Here is a 14,954-nt window from a genome sequence, read left to right on the forward strand (position 1 = left end):
ATTATATTGGGTCACTCCTACCTCTTGCAGGATATTTATACATCCTCAGGGGAGCAGAAGTCGTTTCCAGCTTGCTTATGGCAACTAAGTGCTGCAAGGGCAATGGACAAACTCCAGTACAGGGGCTGTCATCTTGATTCTCACGTCTACCTACTGCTGGTGCCATCCAAAGTAATAATGGCTCATATTTTTAATGTGCAGAAGTCCAGGAATGGGCAAACCAAGACGGAATTCACTGGGTATTCCACACCCCATATTACCCTCGATCAACTGGAATGATAGAGCTCATGGTGTATTGAAAAAGAACCTTATGCCACATGAGGCTCAGTGGGATACTTGACTTTCTGCAGTACTTCATCAATGGAATAATCATAGAATCATAGAATAATTTTGGTTGGAAGAGACCCTCAAGATCAGGCCGCCGAGGGCAGTGGTGGAGCCACCTGAAGGGGGTTGAACAGACACAGAGATGAGGTCCTCAGGGAGGTGGTTTAGAGCCAGTGTTAGGTTATGGTTGGACTCGATGATCTTCAGGGCCTCTTCCAACCAAAACGATGTGATGACTCTGTGAGTGTGACCCCACGCTGCCAGGACCATCCGCAGCTCCACTGTACCAGCTGTCAGAAGGGCATCAGTGACCAACTCCCGCCCTTTCAAAGGCGGAGGTGATGGGGAGGTTGTCAAAGCGAGTGAAAAGTGCTCCCTGCCCCCAGCTCCGCCTTGGGCTCAACCCGCTCCAGCTGAACGGCCTCGGCACCGGCGCCGCTCGAGTGCCCTTCGCAGGGCGGCGGGAAGGGCCGGCCAGCAGAGGGCGAGGCGGCGGCGAGCGCCCGCCCGCCCGGAGGAGCCCCCGGGCCCCAGCGCCTCCCGCAGCCCCGGGGCCGGCGGGGCGGGGGCGCTGCCGGCCCGGCCCCGGAAGGCTGGTGTGGTTCCGGGCCGCGCGGCGCCATGGACTCGCTGTGGCGGCTGAAGCGGTTCGATGCGTTCCCCAAGACCCTGGAAGACTTTCGGGTCAAGACGTGCGGGGGCGCGTTGGGTGAGCGGCCGGGCTGGGGCGCCGTGCGGGCCGCGGGGCCGGCGGGCTGAGCGGGCTCGGGGCTGACCGCGGTTCTCGTCTCCCCGCAGTGACGGTTGTCAGCGGGCTCATCATGGTGCTGCTGTTCTTCTCGGAGCTGCAGTACTACCTCGCCAAGGAGGTGAGTAGCGTTGCGGGGGGAGCCCTGCGGCCCGGGGCGGCCCTGCCGTGCCCCGCACCCCGCGGAGCCGCCGGCCGCCCCCGCCGCAGCCTCAGCCGTGCGGGGCTCGTTCCGGCCCCGGCCGCCCCCGCCGCAGCCTCAGCCGTGCGGGGCTCGTTCCGGCCCCGGCCGCCCCCGCCGCAGCCTCAGCCGTGCGGGGCTCGTTCCGGCCCCGGCCGCCCCCGCCGCAGCCTCAGCCGTGCGGGGCTCGCTCCGGCCCCGGCCGCCCCGCAGAGCCGGGCTGGGCGGGCAGCGCGTGCGGGGCTCCCCGCGCCGCCTCTGCCGCCTGCAGGCGGAGAACAGAAAGTGAGCGCAGGAACCCCCGTCCCCACCCCAAATGCTGAGGTTCCCAAACTGTTACGTGTTTTAAAAGTCTGAGGAAGGGAAGCGCTCAGCTACCGTGGAAGGCGTGGGAGGCAGCAGCTCAGGTGTCTCGCACATCCCACGTCGTAAAAGTCGGCTCCTGAACCAGAGCAATGGAGGGAAAGAGGCCTCTTGGTTTGGTTCCAAGTGAAACAGGACTCTGTTTTTCCTTTGTTCCTAGGTTCATCCGGAACTGTACGTTGACAAATCGAGGGGAGACAAGCTGAAGATCAATCTAGATGTTATTTTTCCGCATATGCCTTGTGCTTGTGAGTCAGACCTCTGAATGTTGGGGATGAAGTGGGTGCTTGTGGGGGGCCCAGCAGGCTCCGTGCGCTGCCGCTGCTGCACGGCTGCTGGGCGCTGCTGGGGCGCTGCTGCACGGCTGCTGGGGCGCTGCTGGCCGGGGGTGACGCAGTGATTGCTGCTGCACGGCTGCTGGGGCGCTGCTGGGGCGCTGCTGCACGGCTGCTGGGCGCTGCTGGCCCGGGGTGACGCAGTGATTGCTGCTGCACGGCTGCTGGGCGCTGCTGGCCCGGGGTGACGCAGTGATTGCTGCTGCACGGCTGCTGGGCGCTGCTGGCCCGGGGTGACGCAGTGATTGCTGCTGCACGGCTGCTGGGGCGCTGCTGGCCCGGGGTGACGCAGTGATTGCTGCTGCACGGCTGCTGGGTGCTGCTGGCCCGGGGGGACGCAGTGATTGCGGCCGGGCCGCTGGCGCTTCCGCCGGCGCTGCCAGTGGGGTTTTTCTAGATTATCAATGAGGCTGGGGTAGAGACTGTTTACTGCACTTCTGTGTGGTGCTGTACTTTGTCAGAGAGCTCAGTAATCCTGAGAAAGCTGGCACAGAGTTCACTTGGGACTCGAGATTTGACTGTAATGTTGTTGAAGAACTTTAGAGTCTCCTTTGGAAGTTACTTGATGAGGCACAACTTCTCCTTTATTTTTGTACTTAAATTCTGACTGTAATGCAAATGCCACATGATAACCTTTCTTCAAATTTTTCAACATCAGAATGAGTGTTAATAATCTGATTACCTTTTAACTAAACTCAAAGCAAAGTTGCAGGCTGAAGTGATGGAAATTTTTCAAGTCTTGCTGTGTAGAGTAAGGGTGAGTGTCAGGAGGATGGAGCCAGGCTCTTCTCAGTGACAACCAATGGTAGGACAAAGGGCAATGGGTACAAACCGGAACACAGGAGGTTCCACTGAAAGATGAGAAGAAACTTCTTCCCGGTGAGGGTGGCAGAGCCTGGCCCAGGCTGCCCAGGGGGTTGTGGAGTCTCCTTCTGTGCAGACATTCCAACCCCCTGGACACCTTCCTGTGTAACCTCATCTGGGTGTTCCTGCTCCATGGGGGGATTGCACTGGATGAGCTTTCCAGGTCCCTTCAACCCCTGACGTTCTGGGATGCTGTGATTACTGCTGTGCATGTTGTCCACCTGTCCGCTGATCTATCTGTTGTAATAATTTCTTCGGATAAGTACAGGGCTCTAACTGTAGTGAGTCTGAAGTCTTTCTGACCACCCAAGATACCATCAGTCTTTACCTTCCTCACATTTAAAAGGTGTGGGAAGGCCACAGAGACTGACAGCCTCTGCTGTTTTGTGCAGAGAAGCTGTCGGTCTGAGAAGACAGCATGTAGGCAGCAAGTGCGCCATGGTGCTTCGATGCCAGGCCGACAACACAGACCTCCTCATTCTTCTTTGTGCAAAGGGATCACAAGGAAATGTGCTGATGTGGAAGGGGAAAGGGTGAGGGGATAGATGTAGGAGGCAGCTTTTGACCAATTTTAAGCTTAACTCTGGAAAATGATTATGGGCTCTGGGGGGTTTGGTTTTGTTTTTTTACCTTAAGTGTATTTCCTTTCAGGGTAACACTTTCTGTGGCAGTTGGAAACAGTGTTCGTACACCAAACCAAACCCTGTATTTGGAAGGGTCCTTTGGGGTGCTGCAATGTGCATCTTATTCCCTGTCACTTGGCCCCAACCACACGCAGTCTTGCAGTTTGTCACGTTCTTATCCTCCTGGCTGAAAGACGCTGTGTTTTTGCGGGGTGGATGCTTCCCCAGCCGGCCACAGGCCGTGACCGCTGTGTGTTTATAGGCCACTTTCCTTGCTCCCTGGTTTCAGACTTGAGCATCGATGCCATGGACGTAGCAGGAGAGCAGCAGCTGGATGTTGAGCACAATCTGTTTAAACAACGTTTGGATAAAGCTGGCAATCGTGTGACTCCAGAGGCTGAGAGACACGGTAAGATGATGGATACTTTCATAGTCGTTCCATCACAGTATGACCGTTTTGAGATTCACAGGAACAAGTGACAGCTGAAGAGCATTTGAACACCACAAACTCCTGAAGAGTTTATAGCACACAAATCTATTAAACTGACAGATTAGACAAACTCCTATTTACTTACCAGTTTTGCAAGACAAATCTTTGCCTGCTCCCTCTGAAATTACGATAAGGTGTCATGGCTGCATTTCAGGTATAAAGCTGCTGAGTTAATGGTCTTTTATCACTAGAAATTGAGCAGCTGTTCTGGCAAAACTTGACTTTGGTTTTATCTGGGAATCACAGTGGACTGACAAGTGGGACAACCTGGCTGAGGAAAGACCCTCTCTACTGGGAAAGCCCCAGTGACTCAACCCTCAAGCCTCAACTTGCCCCTTACCGCATTAACTTTGTGTGTGTTAATGCATACCTGATAAATATATTTTAGTTGATTTATTGGTTACAAGCTGTAGTAAGTGCTCCTTGGCTATACACAAACCTCTCCTCTACATTTTTTGCATGTTATGAGTCATATGTTATTATGCATGTTATGTTGTACTTCGATACAAACCAGAAATGATTCTGACAAAGTGTTGCAGTCTAACAGTAATACTGTCTTGACTTTTCCTTTCCAAAACATGAGCTCCTTAGTGCCTTTTCTGGGGGACAGTGTGGTTCTTGTGTCAGCATGAACTGAATTTGTTGATTTGTGTTGCTTGGATTTAACTTCTCTGTTCTTGAGGTTGAAAGGCTGAGCCAAGAGCTGAACAACAAGCAGGTACCAGAGTTTCTCCTGTCACAGGAATGTGGTGATAATGTTCTTGCTGCTGTGTCACTGAGCAGCATTTCTGTATTTGGAGGCTGTGGAAAGGAACAGAAGCTTGTAGGGAGCAAACCCTCTCATCTACAAGGGGCCTTTTAAAAGAGAGCAGATGCATTGCATACAACCAGCAGTTTCTTCTGCTGTCTGGAAAAAGCACATGGCTAGTTTGGTTTCCATCACCTTCATTGCAAGTTTGGTCAGAAGTATCCACCCATCTTTGCTAAACTCTGATTATCAGTTTATATTAGTAACAGTGACAGTCAGTTATTTTAAGGCAACTACAGCAGTATTGACCTACATTTAGTAAAGCATACCCAAATTTTATGGAGTAGCATCTGGAGGCTTTTTCTAATCATAGGTATGTAACGATTGAGAACGTAACGATTTTTGTGGTAGGTTGCATTCTGTGCTTGGATGTCACCCTACTCATTTCCATTGGATGACAGTAGATGATTTAATTCTTTATTGGCGGCTCTTACCATTTCATTCCTTTTCACATGGACGGAGTTTTCCAATTTCACGTATCATATCTGCATGCAAGTTGATGATCATGTTAACCCTTCATGTGGAGCTTTATGTACTGCAGTTTCTTTGCAGTATCTCAGCATTGTGTGTCACCTGCTGACGCTGCCTATGAGACAATTCAACAGGCAGCCACTGATGCCACTGACAAAGCTGCTGCTGGTCGCTGTATCTCGAAAGGCTCCATGCATTGTACAGGTGTGCTTGCTAAATAGTGCGAATCATGACTTCGACAAAGCACAGCAATTATTAAGCTGTATTCTTCCTGGTGCTGTCTTTTAGTGTAATTATAAGATTAAAAGCCTTAGCACTCCTTAAACAATGAATGCTTAAGAGCTCTTTGCACTACTTTGAACGTGGTAAGCTTTAGGACAAAGGTCTTACACAGTTGTTTAATAATGGGTATATTTTCCTAAAAGTTTTTATTTGCTTGATCATAACTACCGTAAATATTTAATTAAAGCAATAAGGTTAATGATTGGGGTTTTTTTGTGCGCATTTCATACTTTTTAGTTGAAATCTTATTTTCCTGTGGCTAATAAAAAACGCAGACATCTTTAATACTCACTTCCATCCCCCTGTTATACCTCCACATCTCAGCAAACAAGGCCCCAAGGAGGTTTTATACCCTCAGCAGTGTCTGACTATGCACCTTCTCACCTTCCCCAGCATCAGTTATCCGAGGGGCCACCTTTTCAAGGCGTGTAGAGAGCAGTGCGTGGGCAGCGAGCCTCGGAGGGCTTTGGTAACCCCGGAGACTTAGTCCTGTCCTTCAGGATTTGTGAGCTGAAACAGCCTGGTTTTAAGGGGGCCTCTGGTTGTAAGAGCCAATGTTTTTGAAAATGTTGGACACAAAATTGGCTCGCTTATTCCTAACTCCAAAATTTGCACACCTTCGATCTTTGTTTTGGCAAAAAGAAGGTCCTGTTGGAGTTTTCTATAGGCATCTCCTGCCCTTTGGAGGGTTTCAGCTGTCACCAGCTCTCGCCTCCTCAGCCTTCTGCACATAAGAACATGGAGCTCCATGAGTTTGTGCTGCAGCTGCACATCCAACGCACACGTGGCGCAGACATGGCCAGAGTTGCTGAGGCATGAGGAAGGTGCAGATTCCTTGGCGATTTCTAGGGAGCGATGGTTAACGGGTGTGCCTTGTCAGCATCGTCGTACTGGAAGACTGGCTGTCAGTTTTCCACTCGGGAGATGCCCACTCTGATCTTGTTTCACATATATTATGAAATATATCAGATAACTATGTAAGTATCCCATCGCTTGCTGGGTTACGGAACCCAGAACACTCGGACATGCAGGTTATGAAACCCAGTACATTCTAGAAGTGAGGCCCAGGCTAAGTATTTTTTTTTAAGTCAAACTCTGTTTTGTTTGGGGTTTTTTTGCACCTTTGTGTACTTTTCCTGGATACCACATTCATTATTTCTGGAAAGTAAACCTTTTATACTCACCAAGCCAGATGCTGTGATTTGAGCATCATTCTGGGTACCAAAGCATTAGGGGACCCTCTATCACCACGTGTGATAAGCAGGAGCAATGCAGAGGGGGATGCTGGAGGTAGGAAGGGTCCAGGGGTGGGTGTCACTGGGGTATCACTGGTGGGTGTCTTCATTCTCGTCGGGTCTGCAGTTGTTACACCAGAAGCAATAGGTTTTGCACAGATATAGAAGGTCTAACGTAGCACATGAGCACTTCTTCCAGGAGAGAGTGTGTGTCATTGGCGGTGAGTGTCCGGGAGGCACCTAATATCTGTACCCCTTCCAGATTCCAGGATGAAATTTTAACTGTCTTTGTCTTTATGGGTTTTTTTTTGAGGTGTTTTGTTTTTGTTGTTGTTTTTGGGGTTTGTGTTTTGTTTTGTTTTGTTTTTTTTTAATAGGTTTAGAGCTTTATTCTTGCACGCAGCTTATTTTCATGGATGCATACAAAGGATCACCTTTGTTTCTTGTATTAATGGATTTTCCCCTGCTCACTCTCCCCCTCAGTCACTTCCTCCAATCCCTTTTTGTGATACCTTTTTGTATTTCCTGCAGCAACAGTCACTTCCCTCCCAATAGACTTAATTCCTTCTTCCCATTTGCATCTCATAGAATCATAGAACCGTTTTGGTTGGAAGAGACCCTCACTAAAATAATCTGCACAGAATTATTATCAATATTAGTATGTAATGGTGGCTTTCCGCATGAATGCCTTTGGGGAAGAGGGGAAATTAATCTCTATTTTAGGACGATATCTTCTGATGGTTACCTGTGAAAATGAGTTGCTTGGTGTCTGTCTTGCTAAACAGAAGTTTAAAAATCCAAGCCCCAGTGTGACTGCTTGATTTCTATAGATTCAGACCGTTTAATGAGAGGTTACTGTCTCCTGCAGGTAGCTGGAAATTTCCACTTTGCACCAGGAAAAAGTTTCCAACAGTCTCATGTACACGGTAAAGTATTTTCTTCTCGTGCTTGTGGTGACCTTTAGCTTTCACATGTATCTGACTGTTTTCTTTGAGTATCTTTGCATTGCTGTCCCTAAGAACAACGGCACTGCTTTAGTGGGGAGGCCGTTGTTGAAGTGTTGTTCCAGAGGTTTAGAACCACCACGAACAAGTAGAAAAGTGTTTTCTGGAGGTGCCGCCACGTGGGTGTGGAAGAGCTTGGAGGAGAATGTTCCGGGCAGTCTCTCAGTCTCGCTTGTTCCACAAAACTTTGCTGTAAAACAACCTCAAGTCAGGTGTTCAGGCCAGGACCAGAACATCAGTATCTCTGGAAAGGGGTATTTTGGAGAATGTGTTGGGAGAATGTTAAAGCAATTCTGAACTTTTGGAGTGAAGTTGTAAAGGACTTTCTCAAGTATGGAGATAGATATAAATGCACAGTGGTCAGAGCAATAGTGATATCTTATAGAATCATAGAATGGTTTGGGTTGGAAGGGACCTTCAAAGGTCATCTAGTTATCATATCACTTCCTTCTTCCTTGCCATCTTCTAGTCAAGGGGAAGCTGAGGCTTCTCATCCATCCTTTAGATTATCTTTGGACCATTCTGCTGCTGAGGTGCCATCTTCACTACTTTTTAGGGAAGATGTTGCCCATTGTGCTTTATTGGATTCGTGCTTTTCAGGATTCATTAAAATGTATCATTAGATTCCTTCAATTCCCTAGAAAAGAAGCTGATGCTGATGACAACGTTCAGGACATTCTCTGTCCTAAGGACACACTCTCAGTGACCGTGACTGTTGCTGTGGGTGAAGAAGTTCTGTACATGGTCCAGATTTTGTGGTTATCTTACACCCTACATGGTCAACTGGAGAAACAAAGTTATCTCTGAAGGCACTGATTTTGTGTTTCCCTCCTCATTCGTGGGAATGATTGTGGAAAGAAGAAACCCAAGCAAGCTGCTCTTTGAGACGATGATTTTGGAAAAGGAGCTGCCTCCTCAGGGCCACCCAGCTGTGCCTAGAAATGGGTGAAGCTCTTTTAGCTCTCTAAGAGCACACATTCACGGGTCAGTTGTACATCTTCGTTAATGTTCTGCCCATGTATTTAAGGGAGAGTTTATTCCCATCTCTACTAGAGATTTGTTTGACAGCCAGAACCGATTTGAAGGCATCCTTGGGCACTATGGATAATCCCTAACAGCCTCTCTTATTTTACATACTTTTTAATGTTTTGAACACTGAAGACTGGTTGTCATTTTTTAGGTCCCTTGTATCTTGGCATCTTGGCATCCCTTGGCATCTTCTCAGTGGCAACCAAGAGCAAGTGAGGCTTATTCTGTTTTACTGCAGAGACCGCAGCCTCTTCCTGTGTTCTTGTCATGGAGCCCAACTAATTGGGGGCTGTCTTTATTGCACAGGCCTTCTGCAGATACCGGTTCCTCATCTGAGCTCTTCTCCTGTCCATCAGCTTTCTTGGAAAAAACATAATGTGGGACTCAGTCTCTGTCAGTCAAGGCCACTATTTCAGTGTGGAGGAGATCCAAATCCTCCGCTCGATCACCTCTACGGGATTCCTTCACAGAGGGTGTTTGTGTGAGCTCCCTGTAACTTCTGTGCCAGAGTCGCATCTGACAGGGAATCAACTGTTTTCATCCCCACATTGAATGCTGGAGCCTGAGATTATTATTTCAGCCTCAGCATTGCTAAGGACTGTTCTTCTTATGCTGGTAAACTCCGAGTTTGGTTGTCTTGGTGTTGAAAGGTGCAATGTCTCACCCATCTGTGGGCAGATGGATAAATGTTTTCAGGTTATATCAAGTGTGTTTTGGAGACCACAAACGTGACATTTCCCTTTGTCACTGGTTGATAAGCCATCAGGGCTCACGCCGTACCGGTTGTTGGGAATGCCTGACATTTGTCACGGCTCTCCATACCTTCTCCCTAACAGAAAACGCACCACTGGGGATGCAGCATTTGGCCAAGTGGTTCGAAATTGCTGTGTGAAGGATTCGGAAGCCCATCTCTGAGGAGGTGTGAGTCGATGACACTGGTTAGCCATGCACAGTGTTGAATACATGTCAACAGTCTTTCAGAATAAGAAAGGAGACTGCTCAACCTCATTTGAGGTACGCCATCCAAACATACATTTCCCCTGCACCCCATCCTTCCAGGTATTCACATTTCTTGGTATCTTGCAACAGAATGGACAAAAACAACCTCATGGTTTGCTGCCTTCTCTGTGCGTCAGGTCTGATGAAAGAAGCATGGGACTGATTAAGAACAAACTTGTTGCCCAGGTTTGAATGTTAGTATGTTGTGAGTGTAACCCTTGAGTGCACTGCTGAATAGCTTTGCTCCTAAAGTGATCTCACTGTTAAGACTGAAAAAGAACCTGAGTATAAGCAGCATCGTTATCTGGCATGCTGCTTTAGAGCTCAGTTAACGTATGGACATAGCACTGTATATTTGCTTTTAGTGATTCATCCTGCAGTTTTGTTTCTCTGTTACTCTTTAAATGATTGCTTGTCCATGTATCAGTCCTTTCGCTAGCTAGGGAGTAATTTTACGTGGCCTAGAAGGCTGTCTCTCTTCCCCTTTCCGGTACGAGTTTTAAATGCTGCGCTATCTGAATCTCTGTGTCTTTTCATTGTAAGGATCTGAATATGTCTCTTTTCTCTCCTACTTTGCCGATTTTTGCAGTGCACGCTGTTGAGAGTAAGTGTTGCCGTATCCATTTTTATTTTCCAAAACTGTTTACTAGAGAACTAATGTGATTTCTGTTACTTACTGTGCCCATAACTCTCCTTTGGGAGGAGCTATTGATCTAGGCTGGGATTTGAGAAGGTTTCCTGAAAGCTAACAGGAGAGCTATTTCAGGTCATTCTTCTGTGGTAAAGGAAGTCACCAGATGGGAAAGGTTGAGAGTCTTTGTCTTAAATGATTTTAATATATCAGTGTTGGAGATAACACGTTGGTGGATTATCAGTCGCTCTGTGCAGATAATGTAATTGAGGGGGACATTGTGACACGCTGGAGACTCTTCTGCCTTTTGAAGTCAGATGGGATAATTATCTTATTTAATCTCATTTGTACAACAGGCTGGAGAATTTCTCCTGGGAATTCATGCTCCAACCCTGCTAATCTCAGAATACTCAGTAGAAGGTTTTCCATGGATTTGTAAACTATTGGATTTTTTTTAAGGGTAATCACAGAGTTACAGATGGTTTGTGTTGAAGGGACCTTCCCAGCTCCCCAGTGCCCCCCCTGCCATGACAGGGACATCTTCACCAGCTCAGGGTGCTCAGAGCCCCGTCCAGCCTGGCCTGGGATGTCTGCAGGGATGGTTCATCCACCACCTCTCTGGGTACCTGGGCCAGGCTCTCACCACCCTCAGGGGCAACAATTTCTTCCTTATATCTACTCTAAATCTCCCCTCTTCTAGTTCAAAACTATCACCCTCTGTTCTGTCGCAACAGGCCCTGTAAAAATCTGTCCCCATCTTTCTTATCAGCCGCCTTTAAGCACTAAAAGGCCGCACTAAGGTCTCCCCGGAGCTTCTCTTCTCCAGCTGAACAGCCCAGCTCTCTCACCTGTCCCCAGCAGAGCTGTTCCAGCCTCGGATCATTCCTGTGGCTCCTCTGGCCCCTCTCCAGCAGCTCCATGTGTGTCCTGTGCTGAGGACCCAGAGCTGGACCAGCACCACAGGGGGGTCTCAGCAGCAGCGGTCAGGGTGGTCGGAGTCCCCCAGCAGGACGAGAGCCGGCGAGTGTGATGGCTTCTGTAGCTGCAGTAAGGAACCTTCATCAATAGGCTCCCCTTGATTGCACAGCGTGTAGTAGACACCAACCACAAGGTTCCCTTTGTTGCCTCGGTCTGTAATTCTTATCCAAATCAGGGTCGTTACGGGTTGAGATGTGATGTTTCAAGTCAGTAACATCTCTTGGAGGGCGCACGCTCTCGGCTTTGCTCACTCCTTCCCCTACTTACAACATTTTCTCTGTTGCTCCCTGCCTCAGTGCCCTCTTCACAATGCATCCTTATGCTGCCCATCATCTTCCTGCCACCATGCTCCTGTAAGATGTTTTCCTCCAAAAATTCATCCCCAGTTTGAAAACTGGTGTCCTAGCTGTGTCCTGGTCTCAGTGCGTTAATTGACAGAGTCCTGAGCGGTCGTAAGTGCTGCGAGCGAGAGCCTGGCCCAGGTTGCCCAGAGAGGTGGTGGATGCCCGAGCGTAACCCGAGGCCGCTTCTCCCTTCTTTCCCTGCCCGCCATTTCACATCTATTTCCAGATTTTTTTAGTAAGTCTCTTTTTCAAAGCCAAGCGAGTTCTGCGGTCCGCTTGCCGGCCCAGGCGCACACAGCGCTGTGCTGGCGGCAGCGACGGGCTGCGCGCTCCTCAGAGACAGAGACGGCAGCAGAACGGCTGAAGCCAGCGCAGCTCTGAGCTCTTTGTAGCGCAGAACCAGCGCGTTCATCCCAGTGATTGCAGCCTTAGGCTCTGGGCATTTTAACTGTGAAATGCAGGGGCCTCTCCCTAGGTCAGAGCATTAGGAGGAGTATAGTTTAGGCTTAGCATTTTGTTTTCCAACTGTACATTCGCTGTTTTGCATATCTATATCTTTGGGTTTAGTAAGGGTTTTAGACAAATACAAGTAAAGCTTCTGGTGTTTTATTGAAGGATGCTAATGGAAAAAAAATGAGTTCACAGCAACACTGATGTTAAATGATGTTTCCAAGGAGAGGCTATTTTCAATCAGTTCTTTAGCTTTGCAGGCAGTCTTGTGCCAGGCTGTGTATCAGAAACCCTGCAAGGGAGCAGCATTCCTAATCTTGGTTAATAGTGTAGCAGCACTTGGTGATCTGACTCCATCAGCTCCTAAAATAATCGTCCACGGTTTCTGACGTGTGTTTTCCTTTGCTAAGGGTGAGCTCTGCTTTCCTGAGCACACGAATTGCCTGTTAAAACACACCACAGCCTCTGGCTGCTTTGAGATGATTGTGAGACTTCGAGTAAACCTGCTGATCGCTTCTTTAGGGCACTTGCATGTGATATTAAGGCACATGCTCTGCTCAGCTCTTAGTTTAGATCTGTTGTGCCTCTGTTTTACAGTAGTTAGAGGAGTTGTGTGTATCAGGTGGTGACTGAGATAGCAGGAGAGTTTCCCTTGCTTGCCCCGTGGGATCTTGGTTTTGCCCTAGGTTGAGAATACATTCAGGTGAGGACTGAAATACCCAATCCGAATTAACCCCAAATTAAAGTTACTTCACTCCAGCAGTGGCTAGTCTGTGTTAGGAGGGGAATTGCAGCAGTTTCATCTATGACATGCCCTACTGCAAACAAGAGAGACAGGCGATTTTCTTGCCATTTTAGATCACGATGGAAATGAGAGGAGCTCCCTTATAGGATAGAATGAGGTAAATAGATACCACAGTGTGAACTATATTGTTAAACTATTTTTCTGTTACAGTTCACGATCTGCAGAGCTTTGGACTCGATAATGTAAGTGTTGCCAAGATAGTGTTGTAGTTCCCTTTGTGTGTTTTCCTCCTGGGTTTCCCTCCCTTTGCCACCCTGAGATCCTGGTGTGCTGCACACAGCCGGATTTGGCTTGATGGGTCTGAGCAGAACCTGGGACCTGCTTCCCCACAGGGCTCTGAAGTATGTTCTGGGACACCTGTGTGTTGCTTGCCAAGCCTGTTTCCCAATTCCTGAGACTGCCTTGCTCCTTCATCTGTGCTTCCCAGGTTTCCAAGGTTGACATTTTCACAACTGCTGCTGGATCTGTTGGGGAGGGAAGTGGGTGATGCCCATTCCTTTGCCACCAGGGCAGCTGACAGCGTGTGCTCCTGTGGGTGGGAGACCCTGCTCTGTGGGTGGGAGGGAAGGGCACTGCGATTTGGGGACTTCCAGCAGATGAAGGAGAAATTCCACATCTTGGAATCTCCCATGAGTAAGAAAAAAGAGCAAGTGCTTTGGAGTTTACCATATGGATGTGCAGAGTAAGGGAGGACCCACCTCTGTTCCAGAGCCACACTCCGAAAATATACATATAATTAACTTTAGTCCCCTTATCTTCACGCTGGGGTGTTGTGCTGTTGTTTATTACTATTTCCTTTTCAGATCAATATGACACACTACATCAAACATCTCTCGTTTGGAAGGGATTATCCAGGCATTGTGAACCCTCTGGATGGGACGGATGTCACTGCACAGCAAGGTAAAAGCCAGCTGAGAGAAATGACTTTTCAAGTGCCTGTATTAATAAGCATTAGAAGAGAACAGAGCGAAGTTCCCAGTCTTTAACAAGAACCCTGACAGCGTTGTGTAGAACGTGGGCTCCTCCACCTTGTGCTCGTTCTCAAACAGCCACCTCCATTCATCTGGAACGAATCTGCCAAGGTGTTTTGGTTCTGTGGCCTTTCTGAGAGATCTCTATTCGGTGTTCATGGATGCACAGCAGCAGGTCCAGCACAGCATTGCTGAACACCTGCACTGGATGTAGCTCAGGGACAGCCCCGTCTGGCTGCTGCGTGTGGTGGGAGATAACCAGAAGATGCAGGATAGAGGGGAAAAAGCCTAATTGATAGTCGCTGGAAAGCTGTGGTGTCTGCTTGGCCTTGATACACAGAATCCCAGAATGTCAGTGGTCAGAAGGGCCCTGGAAAGCTCATCCAGTGCAATCCCCCCATGGAGCAGGAACACCCAGATGAGGTTACACAGGAAGGTGTCCAGGCGGGTTGGAATGTCTGCAGAGAAGGAGACTCCACAACCCCCCTGGGCAGCCTGGGCCAGGGAAGCAGCGTGTTTTCATTAAAGACCCTTTTGCATAACTGCAGAAATGATAGTCGCTTACTTTGAGGAACACGCTATAAAAGCCCTTTAAGATGACGATTCCAGTGCACGTGTCCCCTGTGCCCTGTGCTGTGCCCTGCCTGCAGGTCCATGCAACTGCACAACTCAGGGTTCCCACTTGCAAAGCAGGAGAAGAGCAGCTGCTGGTGCACATTCAAGGATGTCTTTGGAAGCAGAGGAACATCACGCCTGGGCTGTGCACTCTGCAATCCGAGGGAACTGCCAGAGGAAACGGCACGGCTGTAGGCAGCGCTTCAGCTCAGCTCCTTACAGGTGCAGCACCGTGCGCAACCCTCTGGTCCCCACAGGAAACTGTACACCCCAAACTCGGCCTTATACTCGTCATGCTCCATGGTCGGGCTGCCATTTGGCAGGACCTACACCAGCTGGGGAACGGGCTGTCAGTGACCTCACCAAATCCAGCCAAAAAGCGCTGGGAAACCAGAGCAGAA

At 48.9% G+C, this 14,954-nt stretch overlaps 1 protein-coding gene across 3 annotated transcripts; it reads left to right on the forward strand.

The window, feature by feature from the left end:
* Positions 1–796: 796 nt before the first annotated feature.
* LOC309445966 (endoplasmic reticulum-Golgi intermediate compartment protein 3-like) lies at positions 797–14,379 on the forward strand. 3 transcript variants are annotated; one of them, XM_082065286.1, is made up of 7 exons: positions 797–1,036; positions 1,126–1,196; positions 1,780–1,867; positions 3,704–3,850; positions 7,596–7,653; positions 13,118–13,149; positions 13,771–13,907. In XM_082065286.1, the coding sequence occupies exons 1-6, from the start codon at positions 949–951 to the stop codon at positions 13,146–13,148; spliced, it is 483 nt and encodes a 160-aa protein (XP_081921412.1). In that variant the 5' UTR covers positions 797–948; the 3' UTR covers position 13,149; positions 13,771–13,907. The 3 variants fall into 3 exon arrangements, with proteins under 3 accessions (XP_081921412.1, XP_081921410.1, XP_081921411.1); XM_082065284.1 differs by lacking the exon at positions 7,596–7,653 and having other exon boundaries at positions 13,771–14,379; XM_082065285.1 differs by lacking the exon at positions 7,596–7,653 and having other exon boundaries at positions 3,731–3,850; positions 13,771–14,379.
* The last annotated feature ends 575 nt before the right edge of the window (positions 14,380–14,954 follow it).

This window comes from Streptopelia decaocto, assembly GCF_964273445.1.
Source record: "Streptopelia decaocto genome assembly, chromosome: 14".
Lineage (NCBI taxonomy): Eukaryota > Metazoa > Chordata > Aves > Columbiformes > Columbidae > Streptopelia > Streptopelia decaocto.